We start from the raw sequence: 25722 nt of genomic DNA on the forward strand, positions 1-25722 counted from the left end.
ACTGAAAAGCTCATCACACCGGGTAGTTTACTGAAAACATTTTATTGTAATCAAGAAGTGACATAACAAGGCTGCAATGTATTCTGCAAATCATTCTGCTGCTATTTTATAACTGATACCAGCTGCTTCTGCCAGGCAATTAAAAGAAAATTCAACTGTGAAAATTTTCAGGACAGAAAACTCCAGCCAGACTAATTAACGGTGGTTAAAAATAAGAGGCCCCAGCAACGCCTTTCATGTTGCGTGGTCACAACTCACAATTCTGTACAAAATGTTCGCTTTTTAAAGCTCCGATGTAAAAATCAAACAATCCAGCGGCAATTTTTTAAGTGCAACGCAGGGTCTTTCATGGCATCATTTGCAATGCTTGAACTCGTTCACATTTTAACAAAGTTTAATACAGATGACTTGGGATTTAAGTCTTTTTTCATTATCTGTCATTCTATGTAGGGACAGATTTCACTTTTTGGTCATCTTGCTCCTTGTCTTTGCTCTTCTTCCATTTGTTCTTCTTGTGCTTGTGTTTGTGGCTCTTTTCCAATTCCGTTTCATTTCCAATGTGTTTCTTCTGCTTCTTCTGTTTCTTCTGCTTCTTGTCCTTCTTCTTCTTTTTTTTCTTGTTCTTTTTCTTGCTGTCTTGCCTCTCTCCTGAGCTGGCACTGCTCCTGTGGCCTCCAGTCTGACTCTCAGAAGGGCTTTGGCTACGGCTGCGCCTAACACTGGGACTGCTTTGCCTTTGACTTCGCCTTGCTTCAGGCCGGTCACCTGCAGCAGGTGCTGCTGTATCCTCTTTCACCTTATCAACAGCCTTTTCCTTTGGGTCGTCATGAGTTTTCCCTGCCGCTTCCTCACCTTTTGCAGATACCTTACTCTCACTTTCATTGCAGTCTGGTACAAATGCAGCCTCATCAGTGTCTCGCGTTCGATCAGAAGAGAGCGGCGAGGAGCTGCTTACCTGAGGCTTAGGCTGGGCAACACTTTTATTGTTTTGTCCAGTCACGTTCTCTTTCTCATGTTTTACATCTGGCGATTCCTCTCTCCAAGGTGCCTTATTACCACCTGGCTCTTTCTCTTCATTGCTCTTTACTTCTGGTACGTGCTTCTCTTTCTCTTCTCCTGCGTTTATATCTAGAGGTTTGGGTTCCTCCAATGTGCGCTTGGAATCGTGAGCAGCTTTGTGATCAGACTGCTGCTGCTCAGGCGGAGGGCTGCAGCTGCTCCTGTTGGCGTCTCCAGTGCACTTTTCGGACAGCTCTGCTCGTTCGTCTCTCGGCTTACTCTCCTGGACTGACGTAGATTCTCTGTTTTGAGAAGGGGACTCTCTTCCCCTTGCTAATTCACTCTTTTCATCTCTACGCTTGGAACTAGAATAATCTCTGTTGCCATCACGGTCAGAATTTTTGTCTTGCTTAGGAGTAAAGTCTTTAGCAGCCGATCCATGGCCAGTATCAGGCTTCTCTGAAAATCTGCGGTCTTTGGAAGATTGGGAAATACTTTGTCCATCTCCTTGCTCGGTTGCACGTTCTGAGGGGTCGTCTTCTTGCTGAACACTGCTCTTTCTCTTCTCAGAGGTGTCTTTGTCTGACAAAGAATGATCCCGGTCTTTGGTTTTTCCTTTTTCATTTGACATTGAACTTTTTGAACTTTTTGCGTCATGCTGGGAGCTTTCATAACTCACCTCTTTTGTAGTTTTCTGTCTTTCCTTCAAAGGCTCCGTCTCTTTCTCACTCTGTTTTACAGGGTTTGGTGGCTTAGCACTTGCATTTTGTATAACATTAGCAGGTTTTCCTACGGTTGCGGGCACCTGGGTAGATTGAATGTCTTCCTCTTCAGACTCAAAGTCATCCTTCTCCCACTTTGACTGAGGGACCTGGATCATAATAAGGATGTCTTTCTCAGGGGCTGTGATATCATTATTATACTCCTCCATGGTCTTAATGACAGTTTGTTTTGTGTCTGGCTTTTCTTCAGTCTTTCTAATGGGGCTTCCTCCAGTAGAACTAGTGCTAAGAGGAAAAAAGCTGACATTAATCGTGGGTGAGATATACGCACCGCCATCTTTTGTAACAGTTTAGAAAACGGCTTGTGTTTCCATTCTAAATCTTGCGTATTTTTTCAAAAGATGTTCAATTAAGGGAACAGACGAGAGAAAGGATGAGTCCACTAGCTAAGACTACGAGCAATCAATTAATTTAGTACCTTCCTACTCTACATTTAATTAACAAAGACACGAGATTATCAGATTGGGGACTGCCTGACCTGGTAATTCCTTCATGTCCTGCTTCTACCAATGGTAGATAAATTAGCTATACATTCTTGTTTCGACATCTAAGCAAGCAATGAGGGAGAGGTATACACAACCACAGTTTTATTCCCATGTCCCAGTGTTCTTCTTCAGAAAAAATGTACCTTTTAAAAACTGTTTAGAATATCAAGACACTATCTTAAGTCTCCAGTGACGTCTTAAATGGTTTGAGTTTGCGCTGTCCGGCTTCTTTAGATGCTGAAATGTACGTAATAACAGCTTCACACTAGATTCACTCTTTCAAAGAAGTTGGCACTGAGCTGGAAGCAGTGTAGCTGTGTCAACACGGCACTGTGCTCAAAGCTCAAATCAGTACAAGATATTGGCAACCAAGCTGCTATTTCTGCAAGGTATCGTTTCATCTCACCCTGACAAAAGTAGATCATTACAGCACCTTGCAATTTTTCAAAGGCAACATATTGCATGGTAGAGACATGTCTGTTATCCTTGCCTTTAGCAGTAAGCTGGATCTGAAGGAAGACCTCGAGGGGACTCCTCAGAGAGTCAACATATAATGAATAAGAAGGGGGGAAAAAAGTCCCAGAAGTAAGGGTGAAAGACGTCATCAATGAATTAACCTTATGAGCTGTCTGGGCAGTACAGACTGCTTGTTTTCTTTCACAAAATTTGATTCTGACCCAAGTACAGCTTAACAGGAAAGATCACAGATTATTCACTCATTTAGCACAGATTTAGCTGTTCCTTTCATTAGTCACCATACAGACTTTTACATTTGTTTGCAGGGGGGAGGGAGGAAAGAAAGAATAGGAAAAGAAAAGATGAGGTACCTGGTGCAATGTACCAGAGTTGCACTAGATCCATCAGCTGCCGTTCCTTTGCTTCTTACTTTTCCCTTTGCTTTTTCTTGCTTAACTTTGCTGCTGTTCGGCTCAGCTTTCTCACCAGGTTCTTCTGCAGGTAGCACATTTTCTCCACTCACAACCTTTTTGCCAGTTTCTTGGTTCAGTTTAATCTTTTTGGCGGGGTTGTTAAGAAAAGCAGGTTTATCCTCTTCTGGAGTTTGCTCTCCTTTTTCACCATCAGGCTCAGTCTTCCCCTTTGGTGGTCTTTTCGAGTCAGCAGCTTCTGCTTTAGAGGCCTTTAGGGAAGTCGCTTCATGTTCTTCAGCAACCTTTTCATCTACTTTTCGTTTTCTTTGTTCAGGTTTTGCATCAGAGGGGTTGCTTTTTTCAGCAGGTGTTTTTGACTTGCCCTCTTTGTTGGAGGACTTCTCCGACTTGGTTTCTTTTCGATGGTCTTTCTTTGCCGTTTCCTCATTGGCTGCTCTGGTTTCTGGGTGATCTTTTGTAACTTTGGGGTGAGCTTTCTGTGGGGAACCAAGAGCCTTCTCAGCCTTTTGAGAGGAAGAGGTTTTAACACTGTCTGTCTTTGGCAACTCCTCCTTCACTTTTTTCACAGCAGGTTCCATTCGAGGAGATTCTTCACGATCGGTGTCCACCTCCTCTTGGGAAGCTTTAGCTGGTTTTATTATGCTGTCGTTCTTAGGCAGAACAGCCGCTTCTGCTTTCCGCTTTGTCTTGTCAATTTTTGCTTTTGGCTTCTCCTCTTTTTTCGCCTTTGCAGATACTGGTTTGAAAGCAAGAGAATCTGCTTCCATAGGCTCATCTCTCACAGGGGTGGCATCGTCTCTTCTTGGGAGCATGAACAGAAAGTCCTTTTTAACATCTGCTGCTGGAACTGGCTCTTTGGCTTTCCTCGCACCTTCTAACAACTCAGCTTTGGGAAAGCCTTCATTCTCATCCCCTTTTCTTCTCTTCTGGGGGTTTTTATCTTTATTTCCTTTGCCATCCCCCAGTGGATGTTCCCCCTCCTTCTCTTTGCATTTTGTAGCATCTCGGATGTCATGGCGCTCTCTTCCAGAAGGTTTTTCAGGGTAATTTCCAGCTGCATTACGATTTCTGTGGCTCTGCCCACCAGGATAATCCTCCCTACGTCCCCAAGCCTGTGGCAAATTCTCTCGTCTGGTCCCAGGCGGACCAAACCTATCTGGAGAAAAGTTGCCCCTGTTTACTGGAGGTGGAGGTTGAGGGCCAACAGCAAAGCTCTTGTGAAACTTTTCATACCATTCTCTAGAGTTCCTTTCCCATTCTCTGTATCTTTCCTTTTCAAATGGATCTCTCAAGTCAACAGATCTGCCATAGCAAGCTTTCATATCATGTGGAGGAACTTCTCTGTATCTGTTAAAATACTCCCTTCCTCCTTCCCCTCGAGGTACGGTCCGTGTAGTGGGAGAGTGGCCTCTAAACACTGGAGACCTTGATCGTGAACGGTATCTTCTTAGCCTTGAATGGTGATAACCCCGTGACCTTGACCTAGAACGATATTTATGACTCTTCCTTTTGCCTCTTCTTGAATACCGTGGGGATCGTGAGCAGGAACGAGAATGGGAACGACTAAAGGATCGAGAGTAGGAGCGAGAGCGGGAAGAACCTGATCTTGACTTGGAGTAGGTGCATGAACTTCTCGAGTAAGATGAAGCACTATAGGGAGACTTGGACCTTAAAAAAAACACAAAACACAAAAAAAGTGAAGTTAACTCAAAACAGTCGCTCTCCCCAGTTTTTTTCCTCCCAAATTTGGTTTGGGTTTCTTTTCCTCTCCACAGGCTAATGCCAAAGCTTCTTTCAGCTGCTGACATACTGCTACTGCAAACTGAAGGACTTGATCGTATGTAAAAGTTTCTGCTTACGAGACAGAACAGCTGCTGCATTGTTAGTGTACCAACATACAGGAAGGGGAAGCCTATTTCCACCCACTTCTATGACATTAACTACCACAGCTATTGATTGATCTAAGGCGGGGTATACTGGCCTCTACTGGTACATGAACGCACACATTTTTCACTACTCAACAATTACCTGCAGTGCAAATCATTTTTGTTGCAGTAAGATGCAAAAAGTGCAAGTCTTAATGGCTAGAGTGCAGTATCAAACACCAAGAAAACACGATTTAGCCTGAAGACGGCAAAGCTCCATTTTAAAATGCCAGCTTAGTCTCTTCATCTTCACTACTGGTTTGGCAATTTGTACAGGATGCAAAAGACTTGTACTGCAATCTTACACCCAGGACTATTTACTCCTGTCGCTGCTGATCCCTTGACTCATCCAATCCATCTGACGATGGAGAGGTGGAGGCGAACTCCTCCTGATTCTTCTAGACAACCCGCTTCTCCATTACGGACGTGTAAAGCAGTTACCTGGAAAACAAACGCCTACGCTCCTTTTGAATCTTTTTATATTCCATCAGTTCTTTACCAAAATCCTTTGTAAGCTCATCACATTTGGACTTTTTCTTCTCCCTGTTAAAAGAAGTTTGACCTTTCTTACAAGGATAGTTTGACCTTTCTTACAAAAAGACATCAAGAAAGAAACCCTGGCCGATAGGAGAAAATGTCTACTGCATGCAAATGCAAAAGGTGAACATCCTAGTTAAGCAAAGCCAGTTTAGAATGCCTAGAAGTTTCAGGGAAAGCTTTAGAATGACATTTGTCTGGGTTTACTTTTGCATGGAGCCAAATACTTACTCCTCTTTAGGTCTCTGTTGTTCTCTGTAAAACTCCTCCCTAGGTAAAGGAGGTGCTTGTGTCGTTGGGATGGTATTTGAAGGAGCCGTTGGTCCTGCTGCTGGTACCCAAGCTGGCGACCTGTTGGCAGGAGCGGGGGGATATCCTGGAGGGGGGGCAGTGCACCCAGCAGCTGGAGGCTGACCAGGGGGAAACTGAGGAGGCAACTGGGGCGGTGGTACCCGCAGTGGGAGAGGAAGGGCATGGGGTGGTGGAGGATGCAAGGGAGGTGGAGGCACAGGCACAAAGATGGCGATTGATGGTGGCAGTGCTGGGGCCTGAGTCCTTTGGGTACGTTCGCTAGGCGGGCGTCCTCGATTTGAACTTCTAAAGAAACCCAAAAACATGTGTCACTGTTTGTTACACTCTGCCCCCATTTTAAAGAGGAAGGCGAAGGAAGCGGGAGCACGGTGGCGAGCACTTCTTGTTCTCAACTTAAGCATTTCTCTCCCTGCTGTCTGTTCATTTGAGACTGCCCTCATTTCTTGATCCTCAGACTCGCCTTCCACATCCCCAGCCCCAGCGGTTCCCTCAGTCTTCTCTCCTTATACTCAGCTTTGCGCCTGTGGATGGAGGCTGCCCGTGCTTAAAAGAGACTCCCATCTCCCCTGGGCCAAGTGCCCACCGCTCCTCTGCCACTCCTTGATATGGTCAATACTTCACACTTCTGATCTTCAAAGCACTGCACAAATATTAACTCATCTTCTCTCAAACTTCTTTTAACTTCTTCCACATAAGCCTCCTATGTTGTTGCCTCATGAGGATGTGTTTGGCCTGCTTTTGTCCCCAAATTGTTATTTTCTCACTTACTGAATTTGAGATTTTAGACAATCTGTGGGATGGATCCTGGGGTTTGTTTTTATTTATCTTTAGCATAGTATGAACACAATGCCCCCTTACAATCTATCTATAACAAATATGTACCAAAAGGAAGGACTAACTTGACACTGCAATAATAGAGAAAACAGACTCCTCTCTCTCTCTCTCCAACTGAGAGAAAGCAGCTTGGCTATTTGAGAGGACTGAATTGAAGACATTCAAAATTTTTATAAAATAACACAACACAGCGTTGACTATCCAATGCTTTGCTCACTCAGTATCAACTAAGTTGGTAAAAAAGAACGTTGGAGGCTGATTTCTATGGGGAAATCAATTTCTCCAGCCCTATTCAGCCAGTGATCAGAAGGGTGGCTTTCCACCTCACCCTTTAATGATATTTCAATTTTATATGTAATTATGGTTTCCAGCCAATTCAAATGAAGCCATTTAAAAACGAATTACCACTTGTATTCTCCACAACTATCTGTGCACACTTATTTCATTCTAAATCAGCTTTAAGCTACTAAATTATTATTTGCTGTATAAGCTACGTGTTATGGTCTCGTTTAACGGGTTACAAGTAGGAATATATTGAATTTCTGTAGCATACTTACAGCTCCCAGCCTGGTCTGCCAGCTGCTGAGCGAACTGCGCTGGCTCTCCTGGGATGACCTTTTGGCGTGGAGAGAGGAAAAAGAAAAAAATCCCATTCAGTTGATCTGAAGATAAGTTTTGAAAAGAACTTCTCAAGTTATAGTTGCTTACCAGTTGTGTGTATTGAGTGTCCTTGGGGGCCCAGAAGACTTGGTAACGCTGGTTGTCTTACTACAGGAACCCGACAGCCCTTGTGAATAAATGCAAACAGTCGGAAAAGAAGCTCTGCTAAAATACAAGCAGCACTGCATATGTTGAAATAAAATTTACCTTCTCTTCCACCAAACTGCCGATTGACTGAAAGGAAGATTTAGAAAGCCCAGCAGCACTCACCAGCGCAGCAGGAGGTAGAACAGTACCGGCATCACTACAAAAGAACCCAAATTTTTATTATTCAAACAGTGTTTTGAAGTGCTACTTGAAATACAAAGTCCCAAGTGAGAAAAGGCTGACTATAGTAAATGGGGAAAAAAATGAAAAAATAATCTTCTCCAGATGTACAAATGGGAAGTTGGCCGATTCCAAATGAAGCACTGACGAGAAGTCTGTTTGGACTAGTGGCATTTAAGGAGAAATAGAACAGAATAGACTAGACTATTTCAGTTGGAAGGGACCCACAACGATCATCTGCTCTGACTGCCTGACCAATTCAGGGCTGACCAAGTTAAAGCATGGGATTAAGGGCATTGTCCAAATCCCTCTCCAACACTGACAGGCTTGGGGCATCGACCACCTCTCCAGGAAGCCCGTTCCAGGGTTTGAACAACCTCTCGGTAAAGAAATGCTTCCTCATGTCCAGTCTAAGCCTCCCCTGGCGCAGCTTGGAACCATTCCCACACGTCCTATCACTGCATCCCACCGAGAAGAGATCAGCACCTCCCTCTCCACGTCCCCTCCGCAGGAAGCTGCAGAGAGCAATGAGGTGGCCCCTCCGCCTCCTCTTCTCCAAACTGGACAAAGGCAGAGTCCTCAGCCGCTCCTCAGAGGACATTCCTCCCAGCCCTTTCACCAGCTCTGTTGCCCTCCTCTCGACGCACTCAAGGACCTTCACCTCCTTCTTCAGTTGTGGGGCCCAGAACTGCACACCGTGTTCAAGGGGAGGCCGCAGCAACGCTGAATACAGCAGGATAATGACCTCTTTTCACTGGCTGCTTCCCCTGCCTTTGATGCATCCCAGGATGCAGTTTGCCCTCTTGGCTGCCAGGGCTCACCGGAAAAATATTTTAGTAAGCTGGCTGCACATAAAAGGATTGGAGTACGTATAGCCCAGACACTGACTCTCAGTTGTGGAAGATGCAAGAACTGAAATTCTCTTGGGAAACGTTTATGTGCTGGCTCAGTGGCTGCCTTAGAGGTTCTTTTGACTTGTGACCTTTGTAGTCAATGGTGCAGCTGCGCCTGACAGTCTTCTGGACAGAGTGGCTCTTTGCATTCCAGGCATAAAAGTGAAAGGACAGAAGCCCTCAACAACAGTACAGATTTTCCATGTATTTTCCTACCGCTTCACTGGGTTGCCTACTAGGACTTTGTTGGTAAATGTTTGTAAAGACTTCAAATTTACAGTGTTTCAATGTTTATTATCCAAATCTGCGTGCGGTGCTGACTACACGGCATTACTGAGAATGACTCTGACTTATAATACTGATGATAGAAATACTGTAGAAAAAAGTGATGTGAAACACCTGGTCAGTTTTACCTCTCATTGGGCTTTTTTGCTTTTCAGGAAACGATTATTTCCTCAGTACTAAAGAGAAATGAATGCACTCCAGAAGCTCTGACATAACCAAATGCTTACTTTAGGAATTGCTAGCCGCTTAAACTCAAAGGGCTCCTGGGGGAAAAAAGTTCCTCTTTCAGGGTCAACGCGTACTGAATGACTTGTAAGAGAAGCAAACCAAAATACTTTGGAGAAAATTCTTGCATGAGGCACGCTTCCAAATTATTCAAGTGTCCTCATTCAAAGTAAAACCCAAACCCAGAACGGCCACAGTTCTCTGGAACTGTCACTAATGCTATAGAAATCGCTAGCTGAGAAGCTCAGGAGAAACAATCTAACTTCAGCACCTTGGTGCCTTTTATATTCGTGTTGATCTACAGATTTCCTTACCGAAAAGGTCCACCTGGCTTTTCAGCAGGGGCCAACGATGACAGAGCAGCAACAGAAGGAGAAGCCAGAGAAGCCAGTGGACTCATGAGCGGATCCCGCTGGCTGGAAATTGTTGGCCAGAGCAGAGGCTGCAGGTTGCGGGCTGTTGTTTGCCTCAGGAGTGGTGGTGGAGGTGGTGGCGGTGGCGGCTGCTGCTGCTGTTGCTGCTGAACCTGCTTATGGAGCCCTTTTGCGTAGCCAGTCCCATTTCTGAAGTTGTTCACAGCCTAGAGGCAGGAAAGCATTTACAAAAAGTTAATACGAAACTTCAGTAGACAGACGAAGAAAAGCCTGCACGGAGTAAAACTCCTTGTGTATTCCTGTAAATGCTATCAGTCCTAAAATGAATCAACATACAGATGTATGGATACATCACACTGAACACTGATATTCATGACTTGCAACTCAGAGCAGCCGTATTTAAAGTACTCCAGCGTTGGCACTGAATTTGAAAGTGAGACAAGCCTGTTAAACAAAAGGGTGACCTGAATTTGCCAGATTGTCTCTAAAGAGTTGTAAGCTTCTGTAACAACAGATAACGTATTTGAAAAGTAAATTGAGCCTTACTCCATTTAGCCTTGCTTAAGGAGAGGTAAATGAATATCTTCTTCCCTTTCAGCTTTTGAAAAATAGACTTTTCCTTGCCAACAGTTTACGTGAAAGTCATCGTGTTACCTGGCGTAGGGACTTGTTGGCGACTAAAGCGTCAGGAGAAACGTCTGTTTGATGGCATGTTGGGCATCTGTGTTCCTCAGAGTCCAGTAACGCTGTTCTAATACCTGTGAATCATCAGAATCATCAAAACAGCTTTTAGCCAAACTAAGGAGTATTTTTGGGCTCTAATCAATTCTAAACACAAGTGTGTGGTTAATGGGTGAATATGGTCTTGAATTGAGAGCACGGAGCGATCAATGTTCAACAGTGTAAAAAATTTCCAGTCTGCAGCAAATAACTATACGGTTTGATACTGCACTCATGCAACACCTGAAGATGTACAGGAGGTTGTGCCTTGATGTTCCGACTGATCTTCTTTCCGCTGGCTAGTACAGTGAGAAGTCACTAACCTCAAGGTTAATGAAGAAAACACATTTCAACACATTAGGAGGTTTGAGTTCTGAAGGTTTTAACCAACCCTCCGGTGGAGAAGGCGGCGGATTAAATGCCTGACTATCCGTTTGTTGCAGACCACACCAAATCACCAGAGCTGGCTATATAATTTTGTATGAGAGAAAGGGCTGTGGACAAATAAATGCAGTCACTATCTAATTCTGGAATCTCCTGCACAATTACGCACTCTTCTCATACTCGTCCTTCCGTATTGTGCTGGTCTGGGCGGGGACAGAGTTAATTTTCTTCATAGTAGCTAGTGGGGGGCTATGGTTTGGATTTGTGCTGGAAACAGGGTTGGTAACACGGGGATGGTTTCCTTATGGCTGAGCGGTGCTTCCACAGAGTCAAGGCCTTTTCTGCTTCTCACACCGCCCCACCAGCAAGGAGGCCGGGGGGGCAGAAGAAGTGTGAAGGAGACACAGCCGGGACAGCTGACCCCAGCTGAGCCAAGGGCTATCCCACACCGTATGGCGTCATGCGCAGCATATAGAGCTGGGGGAAGAAGAAGGAAGGGGGGGATGCTGGGAGTGATGGCGTTTGTCTTCCCAGGTAACGGTTACGCGTGATGGAGCCCTGCTGTCCTGGGGATGGCTGAACTCCTCCCTGCCCATGGGAAGGAGGGAATGAATTCCTTGTGTTGCTTTGCTTGTGCGCGCGGCTTTTGCTTCACCTGTTAAACTGTCTTTATCTCAACCCACCAGCTTTCTCGCTTTTACCCTTCCGATTCTCTCCCCATCCCACTGCGGGGGAGCGAGCGAGCGGCTGGGTGGTGCTTAGTTGCCGGCTGGAGTTAAACCACGACACGCGTGTAAAGAGATTTAACGAGATACATAAAAAGGGGAAAAAGCTTTCTGCCTTTTTTTTTCCTTTCTACAAGGAGAGTCCTTTCCTAGTCAGGCCATACTTCAGTCTTACATCGAACTGGTGACAAAGTAATGCCGTTATCTCCTATGTCTGCTTTCAGAAGATCAGTTTGATGTTGGGGATTAACAAACCTGGGAGTAACACTTACATTCGTCACAGTAACTGTTTCTACAGCAGGGAATAACCACGGCATCAGTCATTGTATCTTTACAAAGGAGACACAGCAGCTCCTCTGGAACGGGATCATGGGAGGAGGAGGGGGAGGACGGCTCCTCGGGTAAAAAGGGTGGCTTTTCCTTCTTGCCTCTGGCATAAGCTTCCCTGGAGGCGGGGGGGGGAAGGAAAAAGAAAAAAGTGAAAGACGAGGAAAGGAAAACTTTTCCAAGCGTAGGATTTTATCAAAGGAAGACAAGAGATGGAATTCTCCTCGCTCCACACTAGCCTTTGAAGACGTAGGCATCTCGTTTAAACTGCTTTTCTATAGCCACAAGACCAGAAGAGGGAGGGGGGAACAATTTTCCTTCTGCAGAACTCTCCCATTCATTGGATCAACTAAGAAATTGGCTCCGACTACAACAATAATGTTTTGACAGCTAGAAATCGGGTGCAAGGAATCCCACCTCTCCTTTGCCAGGGGGTAAAGGTAAATTGCAGGCTCAGGATGAAGTGAGTCTCCGAGTAATTCCATTTTATAAATAAGGGCAGTCTATGTTCCAGCTTCTACAAAAGGAGATCCACGACAGAAAAGCAGAAGTGCTACCAAGTGCATTTCGTAACAGCCCCTCTTGTCAGCCCACGGCTGGATTTTCTGAGTTCAGAGCAACAGGGAAACTTCAGCCTGTTTCACACGTGAGCTTGGATAAAAGTCAGAGGGGGAGGAAATCTCAGTCCAACGGCGATGGGTTACATTTTGCAAGAAGCCTTTGAAACATAAACCAGCAGCAAAACGAGCTTTCAGAGAGAACAACTCCCACTGTCAACACTACTGAAATGTTTTGCAGAAATAGAGATTCTTAGCACAGCACTAGTTTAACCAGCTTCCAGGGCCATGAGCAGTAGGGCCACCCTATTTTAATCTTAGAAAGTATCACAGATTTTAAGGTTCAGATACAACGACAATGCTTCCTCCCCCGCAATTACAGAGGCTGGCCGATTTGGTCGCGTGGCCACTCAGACATTTACGCACAGTTTCTCTCATTCGCTTTTGGGTCGGTCCAATGAATTCCCTACTTACGCATTAATAGCTGGTATGGCATACTTCCCAGTGTTGGTTAGCATAGCACCCTTTGTATTGGGATCTTTCACCTCTATCAGGAAACTCCGTGGAATTCCCGTGCTCCTTTTAATTCTGGGAACAGACTCAACATTTTTGCCCTGTTAAGAGAAGAAAGGCAAACATAGCTCATCTTAAGACCCACACTTAAAATGACATGTCCATGATTATTCTAAGCAGCAAAAGCCTTTAATCCTCTCCTTTTCCTTAACAGAAGGTTGCTTGACTAAAATACTTATTTTCCTAAATGAATATAGCCAGGGTGTTCCAAGGCTTGAGCAGTGTTTTGAACGCCGTCGACACTCTTGGGCTTAACTTCAGGTTCCTTAAGGGTGAAATATCCCTTAGCCTGCCCTCCGCTCAGAAGAGATACCAACCCGCTCCTCCTCCAAAGCGCAATTCCCAGGGCGAGCTCAGTTCAGTGCTCTGAACCAGGCACTGAGGAACTGTATATGAAGGTTCAGTTCATACCTCACGCATATACAATGTTAAATGGCATGCATACTCACCCAGAGGCTTGTGTCATTAAAACAGGCAAATATTCAGCGGGTGGGGTCAACAGAAAGGAGCTTAGGTTTATATGAAATACTAAAAACTGTGAACTGTTGTTAAAAAGAGAAACATTTCCAATGATATTGGAATATCTAAAAATATGCATGAAAGTTCACAGAGAACAATCTATGGACATATTGAATGTCTATGACCTGGAAAAAATAAAAGTTTACATTTACAACTCCAGGTTTCCCTTGAATTTTGAAGGGCTTTGCAACATTGCCATACAACCTCTATATTTCACCCCCAGAGAAACAATTCCAAAGATGAGCAGTCATGTAGTTGTTAGGTAACTGCCAAGGTAAAAAAATGAACCCCCAAGTAACACCAGAAGTCCCCCTCAACCTTACCCCATTTGTTGGGCAGTTCTTTATATAGTGGCCAGGTTGTCCGCAACGGAAGCAGGTATATGATGGTGGAAGCAGACCCAAGGGTTTCTTCGTGTAACTAAAAGGTTTTTGGGAAAAAGAAAAAGCTATGCGTGCGTCTCTCTTGTTAAAACAAACATCTCTATGATTTTTCCATCATCTTCAAAGAACAGATTGGACGTTATCAACACTTACTTGATTGGATGATACTCATGGCAGGACTGTGTCATCATAGCCTTGATTTTATCTTCTTCAGAGGCATTGGCCTCAGCCAGATTGGCAGTCTGTTCAACAGGCAATACACACATTAGAAACACATTTCAGCCCACACGGCCAAAGACACCACCACTCCCCCGATCCTGCAAAGAGCAGCACAGCGCGGGCTGAGGCTGCATGAAAACAGCCGCTGACAGAAAACAGAGCCGTGCTGAAGATGCTCTGGGGAGTCCTTAGGCCACGGCAGGGGGTTTATGGGCCTGGGAACCTACTTGAAAAGAGCCTTCTTGGGCACTCCAAACCTTGGGCTCTCTTTGTACCTCACACAAAGACTCCTGTAACCAATCCAATGTGCTTCCAAGTGGACTGAAGCTCTGTGTAGGAAAAATCATACTATCCAGCACTTTTAAATGGATTTTTAAGCCCCAGACTATTTGAAGCAGAAGATAGCCACTGGACGTTTAATTGAGAAAGATGCAGGCAAGTACCATTATTTACATTTCGCAGCAGTAAAAGGACACACAAGAGTCGGGGAAGTGGGTCTTGCTGGCTGAAATTCAGCTTCAGACACAGAAGCATTAAAAGGAATCAAGCTTTTGATAATCCCTCAGCAAGACAAAAGATTCTTGTCAGTGGAAATTTGACCACGATGTGCTGTAGGCAGTCCCAGCTGCACGTTCCCCCCCGCTACCCTCTTCATATTCAGCGATTTAACTGCAGCAAGCAAAACCTGCCGGTTTTTCCAGTTGACTGTGTCCTTTTAACATACAAATCGTAATAGAAACCTTATCCAGAATTACTGAAGGTAGCTGATTTTTTTTTAAGTCGTGTTTGTTCCAATGTTTTTATTACACACCAGCCCAGATACAAGCAGGGCCTGAGGGAGTGACTGTAAATGATCTGGACCTTCAGGCACTGATCATGCAGGTCAACCACTCCTGCTTTTGTTTTTAGATGCATTCACTCCCAAAAGCAACCAGCCAGGTTCAACATTCTCTTAAATGGTTGTTTCATATACACAGCTTTTTCTCCACAGTCACATAATGCAGATCGACATCTATGAAATCATTAACGTTTACAGAAAACTTTACAGATACTTGACTCGTTTGTTTGAACCCAAACGGTTCACAAAACACACCCAAAACCCACAAAACCTTACTAGGAACAGACCAAAATTCAAACATAGCATTTCATACATGGGAATAATAAAACAGAAACCTGCTAACACATTGCCTCCATGCTAAGCCAGTCTGCACTGAAGAGGTCAGAGCAAGTAACAGTTTTGAGCTGCTTTATGCTATGTTCCTGTATTTTTCTGAAATACTTAAATTTTCTCAAAAGCTTCAATGTGTGCCCTACTTGCACAGGTTTTCACATTTCAGAGTAAAACTTCACAGGAGTTTACAGAACCAAGGACACGTTCAGAGACAGCACCAATGGAGACCAATTTCTTTTGGTGGCTGCCTTCCAAAGAAATTTATGTTTCCTTCCCCCCAGTGTACACAATTTAATTTCTGCAGGAAGAGAGGGAAGAAGTTACCCGTGGGGAGAGATTTCTCTTTCTCGGCAATGAACTCCAGCCTTTATTTTCAGAAGAAAGAACCAGCTCCTCTGCATTAAGCCCTGCCTTCTCTAATCTTTGTAACTTTGCAGACTAGGAATTCAATTGGCTAGCACTACGCCTGTCACAAAGGGCCATCACTAGTGCTTTCCCCGACAAAGTGACACCTGGCTGAGCAAAACCAGCAAGCAGCTCCATAGCAAAACAGGGCGTTACAACCGTTTCAGAAGGGCACATCTGCTAATATGCCACACATGCGCATCGGCATGTTCCTCTCGACAGTTAGGTACACTGACACAATTTACACAGTCTGCATTCAAACAAATTAGACCGTGGTGTCCACTTGAGATACGCTACAACTGATGAAATTGTGCAGCATCCACAGAATGCATCTAGAACTATAAGGACTAGAAATTCAAAAATAGCCATGCAATTGTCCGTGTTCCAGAAGCGCTTCTATTTTGGCTGTTGCAAACCCCCTTGAAATGGCCATAACTTACAGCCAATTAAATTCTTCTGTAAAAAGTGTGTTAGTTTCCAACGCAAAATTAACAAAACATAGGAAAAACGGTAAACGGCTTCCGAAGTGCTGCTGCTTTGTGTCTTGCAGATGAGTAATACTGCAACATTATGTTGAGGCTGAGAAGGTACTCCCCTTCGATCTTCCCAAACGGGCAGCCCCTCTTTACAGGATAGTACCAAAATATACACACGTTTTAAAGTTAAAATAAAAACTTTAAATTGCTAAGAATTAAATTAAAGTTGTGTTCACATTACAACAGTCATCCAGCTACAGATCACGGTATAGGACTGAAAAATATGAAGCTAACACTTTTTTTTTTTTAAGTATTTGACAAGAATATGTACATACCTTAGCAAGCTGGCCCAGAGAAATAGATGCGGAAGAGTCATCAATCTGTTCACAAAAAATGAAACACAGATTCAAGTTCTACAATCAAAACACAGCAATAGTTAACCTCTGCTGTAGCCTGAGAGCCTGCGCTATGTCCTCTGAGTGTCACTCAAAGAGGCATTTCTAACCTAGTGCAATCTGTATCTGCTCAAAACAAAGTCCAAGCCTATGACAGCTTAAGAGTGCCTATGTGGTTCATGAGAAGAAACTAAAAGAACCAAACCCGCTTGCGATCAACTCGCTGCTCCAGAATATCTCAGAGAAGGACCCCTGTCCAATGTTCACAACTGCTTAAAATCTGAAAGGGTAAGGAAGCTGTCAATTGTCAGCTCAAAAGGACTTAAAAAAATACTTGAGTTTGTTTGAGAAGGAAGCATCACGACAGGAGACTTCTTTTCAGTGTAGTTTGTAAATTAAGCAGTTAACGTCTCGTCGTTTAGAAATGCACACGGTTTGGGTTTATGGACACAGTACAGTTGCCCGTCAAAATAAAGCACGGGCGTATATGCCCTGAAACATGAACTCTGCCCCTCCTGTCCACCAGTTTAAGAATATTCACCGTCCCCCACCAAACCCAAATAAGAACACCAATCCAAAACATCAGCCATACAAGTAACCACCACTTTGTCTAGACAAAAATCAACTGCTCAAATTATTGAAATAAAGGTGACCGAGAGCTTGGCCAAACTAAAAATTCAGCCAGGAAGGATCACAGTTGTGCCTGACGGTGCTAAAACAACGGCCATGACTCTCTGCATTTCTGCAGCCTCGAAGGACAAACACCAACTAGAGATCCTTGCTGTTACTGAAACAGTAATCGAAGTCAAAAAGGATCCACTTTCCTGCTTTGGGCGTAGTAACATTAGGGCAAGAGCGCCAATGTGGAAGTGGAGAATGATAGCTAACATAAGACAAGACAATGAAGAAATATTCAAAGTGTAAGCTTTTGTGCATGCTTTTTAAAAAAACTCTTAACTCATTTCAATTTTGCTGCTTTACTCTTCAACAACAATTGGCAAGCTTTCCAGTGCTTTATTCCCGAAAGAAACAAAAAGCACACGACAAGCTGTACAAACATACATCTTGCCAGCTCTAGGCAGCCAGATGGAGAACACGGCACCACGTTCAGCTGTGCAAACCCTGAACCTACATGATCTAAAACCGATCACGCGTCCTCTGTACAACACAAAGTCATTCAGGAAATGTTCTAGCAGACTCAGTACGAAATACAACGCATTACTGGGCACAAATACCAACGTTCACATCAGAGCTGTGCAAATAATGGCATTACTCAGTTTTTACTATGCCCAATCAAAGACATTGTATTTACAACATATGCTATGTTGTACTGGAAAAGATATTAAGTTCATGTTTGGAAAACTACTACAAAACTGCATTGTTTAGAATTAAGGGCAGTGTGTAGAAAAAAGCGTGAGATTGTGTTTTACATACCGCTCTTGATGTGCCACTCGCTGGCTCAGTTCGACTTCTTCTAGAAGAAGAAATAAAGGTGATCAGAACTTCAAATAAAGCACTTGTACCCAACGTAAAGTAGTGAAAACCGGTTATAAAACCTGAATATCAAAACATTATGTCCTGATAGTCTCGTACATGTGGAAATTTATTCATATACACAAACTGTTCTCCCTTGGTACATGCAGTGCAACTAAAAAAAAATCCCCAAATCACGTTTCTACTTTGTCACAAATTACTCTAAGGCTTACAGCTATAGAACACAGCAGTGCAAGAGCAAGCCCTCAGGTATTTTGTCTCTGCTATGGAAGTATCAAAAATACAAAGTCTGTACTACAGGTCTGTGTTCTTCCATAATCAGCCATCAAAACACGAAGGTCACTTTAGCCAATCTGGGTGCCCCCAGCGTTACAAATAGGCACCAGATACAGCACTTCAGTTTCTAAGAAAGAACAGGGACAGTCTAGACACTTTGAAGTGCAAGTGCACGTACGTTAAAAAAATCAGCCGTCGGACAAAGAAATACCAAAACCGTCAGCAGCAGAGTCTTTAGAACAGGGTTTCTTTGTGGAAGCCCAAGCCCTGTGCTCAGATATCTGCCATATTTAGCTATGAAAGTGCCAAAATATTAAATGTGTTACGTATGCTATATTGACTCAAAATAGTAATAGAAAGGTCACCTGAAAGCAGTTCCTGGGGCTTTGTGCGACTTAGGAGTCCTGCGACAAAAGAAAAAGGTCTTGATTGCCAGAATTTGCATTAAGATAATCTTGAAAATGTTACAATAGTTTAGGAAATATTTATTACATTTGAAAACTCGCTGAGATTCCACACACTCATTGATCTGTCCCTGCATGCTACTCATCATGGATCAGACATGCAACCGCTGATAGCGTTAGCAAACAATTCATACGTCCTCCAAAGTGTGCCATGAGCAGAGGCAATTCAAAGGCTGCAGTGGAATTTAGGTACAAATAGAGAGGGCCATTCTTTCCTCATCCCCACATGCAGGCATTTATTTGGTCTTTGATGCTAGCAGCATCTCTCCTCTCCTTTCAGGGCAGCATTACAATACCAGGAGAGGGTGCCATCCAACCCGAAACGGAGGATGCATTGACAAGACGGCGCTAAGCATACGCGTTGAAATTAACCCCCAACACAAGGCCCTGTTTATAAGCACAACGCTGTGGCGTCCAGAATTACCAGGCAGCGCCTGAAAGCACTGTAACAACCACGGCAGTAATACGCCCAAAGTTTACATGCAGAGCCACATAAATTCAGGGGTTTTTGCTTGCAAAGGCTTCCTGGGTCCCAGGATGCTCCTGTACTGTTGGTTCAAGACACGCTGTAACTCATCAGTTTATTTACTGAGAACCAACATTAGAAAGACGTGGCAGAACCCCAAGCTAATAATAGCAACTAATTGTGGTGGAGAGGCGTATCTTTAAGTAGGCTGGCAAAGAGGACCCTCCAAACAATGCCAGTGGAGCTAATATAGAACTGGACTGCATGAATACATAAATGACAGCAATAATCCTGTAGTCGGGATTGCATTCGAAGGGCTGTCATTTTAATCAATATGCCCGGTTCTCTGTCCTCCGTAAATCTTAGGAATACAGAACTAAAACCTGGGGCACCGGTATCACCTTAGGGTAAAAACAGACTTAGAAGGATAACTAGTAACATTTGGTACCGTGCTAAACGGCTTACTGAGTTTCAAGTTTGGAAAGGATTATCCATTCCTTCATCGTACTCGCACAAAAGGCAATATACTTTAGGATATTGTTGTTTTTCTCTTGCCTGAAACGGACATTGTCTTTAGGAAACTACTAAGAATCACTTCTGAATGGAACTTCTTGTTTGCATGGTTCGCCAGCTGGCAACCCTTGGTCTGTCCTCTAGAGCTAGCGTGCAAAAGCCCCAGATTTGGGGGGTAAGAAGAGCTGCCATATCCCTCCCCCCCCCTCCCCCAAATGCAAGGAAGAGTCAAACCCTGAGAAGCAGAATCTTCGGAGATGGGAACAAATTACAAGTTTACACTACAATGCCTATCTGTCTGTACTATAAAAGCCATCAAAGCAAACACATAGAGTAAGGAATCTCTCCGTGTAGAGGAAACAGGATCCACAACTTGGCTCTCAGAAGAATCAACCCCAAGAACAAACCCAATGAAACCATCTTAAAAGTTACCACCGTTGGAGGTTAAACCCCATGGCCCAGCAGGTCTGAAAAGGTAAGTCTGCTTTGGGACAGATAGATTAAAATTTACCCCATTACAACAAAAACTAACAGCAGCTTTCACAAGAAAGATCCAATCGGAATGCCTCTGTAAACTACGAGCAATAAAAAAGTTAACACACTGAAACCCCCAACAAAGAATGCAATGCTTTACGGATACTTACATCACGTATGGTTTGCTGGCAGCTTTAACTCCTGCAACAGGGATTCTTCGAACGATGACCGAGGAGTTCTTAGGAATGAGGGCGTTATCATCGGTGTATTCTGCAAACAACATAAATACAGACAAAAACATTAGTCACTTCCCAAGAATGTATATTAATAGCTAATTACACAGCACTTCAGAGAACCCCCTCACAGATGTCAAAGCAAAATTTGATGTGTAACATCGCGCTTTTATCATCTCAACACACTAACAGTACAGTTCAAGAAATCTTCAGGTCTGATAATCAAACACAAGCAGCACCATCTTGTTCATTTTTTTAAAATAGTTGGAATGCCAACAGCAAAATGGTCCCAAGGGTCACTAAAGGAGGCTCTGCTAATGCATGAGGTTCTTTCCTGACCTAGCTGAAGTGGCTTTTGCTTCTGTTGGGCTCCAAACCCAGGAGGTCTTTGAAGAAAAACAAACAGCAGCAAAGTCTCACCTGCATAAACCAGATTCTGAAGCCTGACCAGCTTGCCCTGCAGCAAAACAGGCACTGCGCTAAAGCCTGGAAACTCTGCGCCATTGCTTCAGTAGCCGTTCACTAAAAACGCTTCAGCTACGCTGCTGGTGCTCAGGACGGACAGAACACAGAAGAGAGCCTGCCCTCGCTGCCTATTTCTTGGAGCTTCATCCATCAACAGCCACACTTCTCAGCTGCTCGTTACACTGAAATGGAAACGGGGCTGGCAGTTCTAGAATTTGGATCACAGAAATGTTGGGTGGGTTTTGAGCTTGCTTTCACAAGCAGGGCAGAATGGGCTCCAACGCGGTATCTCCCCTCTTCAGCTACTCATCTCGTTTGAATGAACCAAAGGAATGTGAATACTTTCCATTCACTTTTTGCAGAGCAGAGAGACTCAAAGGAAATTCCTTAGGAAGGCAGCCTCGGAAAGCCTCTCGAAAACAGCGTGTGCCTGAAGCTACCCATGCTCTGCCTTGGCTCACACCATGTCAGTCTGCTGAAGAGGAGGAAAGCCGCCTGACCTTTACACAAGGCCCCAACAAAAAACCACCTGCCTGAGACACTTGGACTGAGACAGCTTAAAATGCAAAGATCTCTCCATGAGAATGGTTTTGATATTGCACTTCCACAAGCTGGAGATGACTAAATATGTTAAAGCACTCTCAGCAGCCATTCCCTGTAATCTGCCTACAGTTTTCAATATCAAAAGCCCTTACCTTCACAGACTAAATCAGGACGATGGTCTGAAAACCAAAGATGCTGCATACCCAGCCAAGCTCTGTCAGGGTGGTTTTGCTCAGTGATCACATACAAAATAGGAATATTTCACAATTTACGCTCCATTTTTCAGTGTCTTAGTCCTAGAAAGGACTACCATTGACAAAACCAGAAGCTTTTCCAGAAGGCCCATATCCTGAAACCAACCCCTAGAGCTCTTCGCAAAAGGAAAATCTAACCATTGCACAGCCCCCTGTCAAGAAAGGCCTGCCCTGGGATGTTTCGATGGAGCAGGACCTCCGACAGTACTGAGGCCCAGACAAAGAACGGGGAGCTCATGCCAGCTGCACTTCTCGAAGCCCCAAGCTTCAAGGTTTTGAGCTGCTGAACGAAGCCGTGCAGAATATTCTTCCTGCTCCAGATCACAAACCACCGGATTTCGATTTCAGAGATACGTGATAAGCAACAGTGGCTCCACAAAAAGGCAGGGGTTTGCTACGCCTGTGCCCAACTGAGGACTGTGGGGGTTCTGCAGAAGATTGCAAGCGGCAGCACCTCTCCTAGAAAGAGACTGTATATATGAGGACAGCAACCAATGCTTTGATTCACAAATCATGCAAGCCTGCAGCGGTCAATTTGAACACGCACAACGGGTGTATGACGCAGAAAGAGGAATAAGACCTCTTTTAGTATCTTGTGACAATTCATTGACCGTTAGAGGAGAAGCATTGACATCTGCCTTCTGAAGCGACTATCCTTGCATGTATCTGGAGAGAGACAGGTACGTGCTTGTTTTCAATCCACTTGTGAAGTGCACACTGAAGAGAGCTCCAGCCATCTAATGACAGACTGCTATAAAAATGAATTCACCTTCCAAGTCAATCAGTCCACATTTAAATGGATCACCTGAGGAGTGACAATAGCTTGGTGAAGTAAAGGCTTTATTTGTGTAGGACACTTATCATGGCCCATATTGGTATTTGGTGCTTGAAGGCTCCTACTGGCTCAGCCACCAGTCAGAGAATTTGTGGAAGAGTGTTTGCATACAGCAGAGGACATTGCTGAGCTCGTTGTGGGAAGGGACCTGGGGCCAGTTGGCTTTCATACATTTATTTTTCCTTTGCCTCAATTAATTGAATGCATTTTGGTGAGGAAATTTTGTTAAAGGTGAAGTCAAACCACGTAGACTAAAAAGTTAATTTTTTTTTTTTTTTTTTTTAATCGGAAAGGACTAAAGCTAAAAAACGTGTCTAAAACACAGCCCTGAAGGTAGCTGTCAGGACAGCGACGACAAAACAACAGCTCTGTCGGGCCCCCAGCACAAGTCACAGCTACCGACTGTGGCCGAATCCCGTTATCGCGTCCCACCCCGTGCCCACCACCCCCACCCACCTTCTTGGGTCTGGGCGTTGGAGATCTGCAGGTCACAGTTGGCCGCCTTCAGCTTCTCGCGGCCCATGATCTGGCGCTTCAGGTCGCACAGGGAGATGTGGAGCCCATTGAAGGTGACTGTATCGTAGTTCAGCTTGGAAAAGAACTTATAGTGGATGCACGACATGGTCGGTGCCTGCTCCGCGACGACGTCTACCGCAGCAGACGGCGTCGCAGCCTCCGCGCCAGGACAGGGCCTGCGGCAGCTCGGGGAAGGGCCCACGGAGGGGGCCAGGCAAGCAGCACGGGCTGGGCTCAAGGCCGCTCAGAGGCCACAGCGCTCCACCACGGCCAGGCCCCCTGGCCTCAGGCAGACTCGGCTGATGGAGGCCGAGTGGTGGACTCCATCCCGGCGGTGCTGCAAGGCCCCGGCCCTCGCCCCTGCAACGCCCCTGCCCACAGCCCTCAGCGATGGAGCTGGGCTGCGGCGGCGGCTCCCGCCCGCTCCTCCTCGCAGTCCAAGTGGGCGAGTGGACGACGGGGAGAGGCCCCCACGGCCCCGGCTCAGCCTCCGCTCCCTCTCTGCACGCAGCGCACCTCGGCCCAACCGCTCACTATGGCAACTCGGGTGCCCCTGCCCCAGCGTTCCGCCGAGGGGTTTCCCGGCCAACAACCGCAGGGGCTGCCGTCAGCGTGTCACCGCGCACACATAATGGCGCACGCACAACGGCACACCGCACCCACCGCCCCGCGCCTCACGTGGCCGCTGGTGCCCCTGCTGTCCCCCCAGCCTGTCACCGCCCGCTGTCCTGCCCCGCTTTGGGCCTGCGGTGTCCCCCTGTCACCCCCTGGGCCTTCACCACCCAGCGTCACCTCCCGCCAGCCCCTGGCCTGTGGTGCCTCTCCCAACAGCCCTGGGCCTGCGGTGTCCTGTCGCCCCCTGGGCCTGCGGTGTCCCTCCTGTCACCCCCAGGCTGTCACCACCTGCTGTCCCCTCCTGTCAGCAGCCAGCCAGGGTAAGACAGCTGGGGGGAGATGCAGCAGCCTTTGCCGGCTGGCGCTCGGCTGCCCGCGCCGCAGGGCCAGCGAAGGGAGGGGACATCTCAGGGTGTCGGAGTGTATTTGGGTGCATTTATGGGAAGTTCAGTCAAAGAAGCCCACGACCATTTCTATTTCTTGCCATCAACCAAGGTACTTCCCCACTGTGGCACGTCCACGGTTGCCTGAACTCTGGGGAGGAGGACTAAAAAGCAAAGAAGGAACCATGAGCGATAGGAGCTGCCCCAGGACAATATTTCTTGCTTTCTCAGTCCTCGCCGCTGCTGCTGCAACAGCCCTAGCGCATGACATCATGCCTTGCCTTACCAGGTCTCGTTCTGCTGACTAATATACTACAGCTTGCAGACGGTTCTGGCCCAACTGGCTATTCCTTTCTCTTCACGTAAATATAATATAAAAGACCTGTTATAGTCTGGTGGGGCTAACGAGGGAGCTTCCACGACGGCTTGGTTTAGATCTCTAAATGCCTTTTGGGTTTCTGGAGTCAGGAAACCCTTTTGATTTCAGTGCTGTCCTCTATAGCCAAGGGATGCTTAGTTTTGCTACTTGTGTCTCTTTGTTTTTCCTGTCACCAGTGATTTGGAAGCCTAGGCTTTAATATGGTAGCCTTGCTTATAAGCCTGGGGTGGAATATGGATTATACGCATTCATTCCATAATTGGGCCATCGCCACACTCCAAACGACAGCAGCAGAGGCAAATAAGCCCGACTGTTGGATAGGCACTAAAAGCCTATCCTCTACCCCAAATCTACTCTCCTGGGTACCCGTCCCATTGAATTCTCAGTGGTACAAGGACAGGCCTCTACGTTACGAATTTTCACTGAAGAAAGGAAGCACAGCACCCTTCCGCCAAGAAGGGTTTGTCACCGGTCTGAAAGGAGACCCCTGGGTATGCTTGGAGAGCAAACCTATGGACAAGCTGACTCACTCTGTAGGGGCTGGGAACTGGGAATGCCAATAAGCCGTAAAATTCATAGAATGGAGGGACATGGACAATTCAGATCTTATGACCATACGGACAAAAAGGGGAGGCTTATGCCTGGAATGTTCCATAGATCTGTTCCTAGGCCTAAAGGGAATTGGTATCACTCCACAAATCCTTCCAAAACCTTGTTGTATACCACATCCACCGAGCATGGGAGGCAGATTCTCCAGAAGCCCTTACATAAAACCTATTGCAATAAGCCATCACGCTGCAGATTTCTTCCTGCATGGAGCTTATCAGGCCCTGCAGACTCCAAGACAATGTGGATATTCGCAGATGGATTAACTCGCTATTCTGCAGGAAGCCATAACCAGATTGAAGATAATCAATCACCATCGAGCTCCTGGGGGATATCAAGAACACTTGTCAGGCAGCAGCTGCATCCTCTTGCGCAGGCTTTGAACTAGCCCTGGCGAAAAAGCTGACCAGCAGACTGGGGTGCGTAAGAAAAAGCTCCTATGTAAAGATGGCTTCGAAGGATGCGCAAGAGAGCTTGACTGGCAGTGACCTCGCCTATACAAGTGGGTCTATTGTTAGAAGAAACCAGACAGAAACCAGCTGAAAGCAGCAAAGTTGCAACAAAATAGTGCAAACTCAGCTAATAAATGTGCATTAAGCGAGCTTGCACGAGGTTTGTGCGTACAAATCCTCAAAAGTGAATGGTAACAGGCGATCTCACGGCCAAAGCCAACAGGTTTTTTAGACTGTAAAAAAGCACATGTGAGTAGCCTTAAGATTGCGTATAAGGAATCAAGAATTGTACCACGGGGTCCTTCTCAGGCCCCCAGCCAAGAGGCACCTTTATGGCCGGCAATAAAAAGGGGTTTCAGCTAGAGTGCACCT

General features: G+C 45.5%; 1 protein-coding gene across 1 annotated transcript; it reads right to left on the reverse strand.

Annotated features, from left to right (window-relative positions):
- Positions 1-442: 442 nt before the first annotated feature.
- LOC309603376 (E3 ubiquitin-protein ligase RBBP6-like) lies at positions 443-23021 on the reverse strand (the record flags this gene model as incomplete). The annotated part of the gene is made up of 18 exons (XM_082338240.1): positions 443-2006; positions 3094-4824; positions 5523-5624; positions 5850-6215; positions 7322-7379; positions 7473-7551; positions 7632-7728; positions 9469-9734; positions 10183-10286; positions 11630-11802; positions 12716-12855; positions 13657-13753; positions 13870-13958; positions 16323-16367; positions 17817-17853; positions 18518-18556; positions 20240-20339; positions 22856-23021. The coding sequence occupies 18 exons, from the start codon at positions 23019-23021 to the stop codon at positions 443-445; spliced, it is 5253 nt and encodes a 1750-aa protein (XP_082194366.1).
- Between the last annotated feature and the right edge of the window lie 2701 nt (positions 23022-25722).

This window comes from Platalea leucorodia, assembly GCF_965183815.1.
Source record: "Platalea leucorodia genome assembly, contig: HAP1_HAP1_SCAFFOLD_66, whole genome shotgun sequence".
Lineage (NCBI taxonomy): Eukaryota > Metazoa > Chordata > Aves > Pelecaniformes > Threskiornithidae > Platalea > Platalea leucorodia.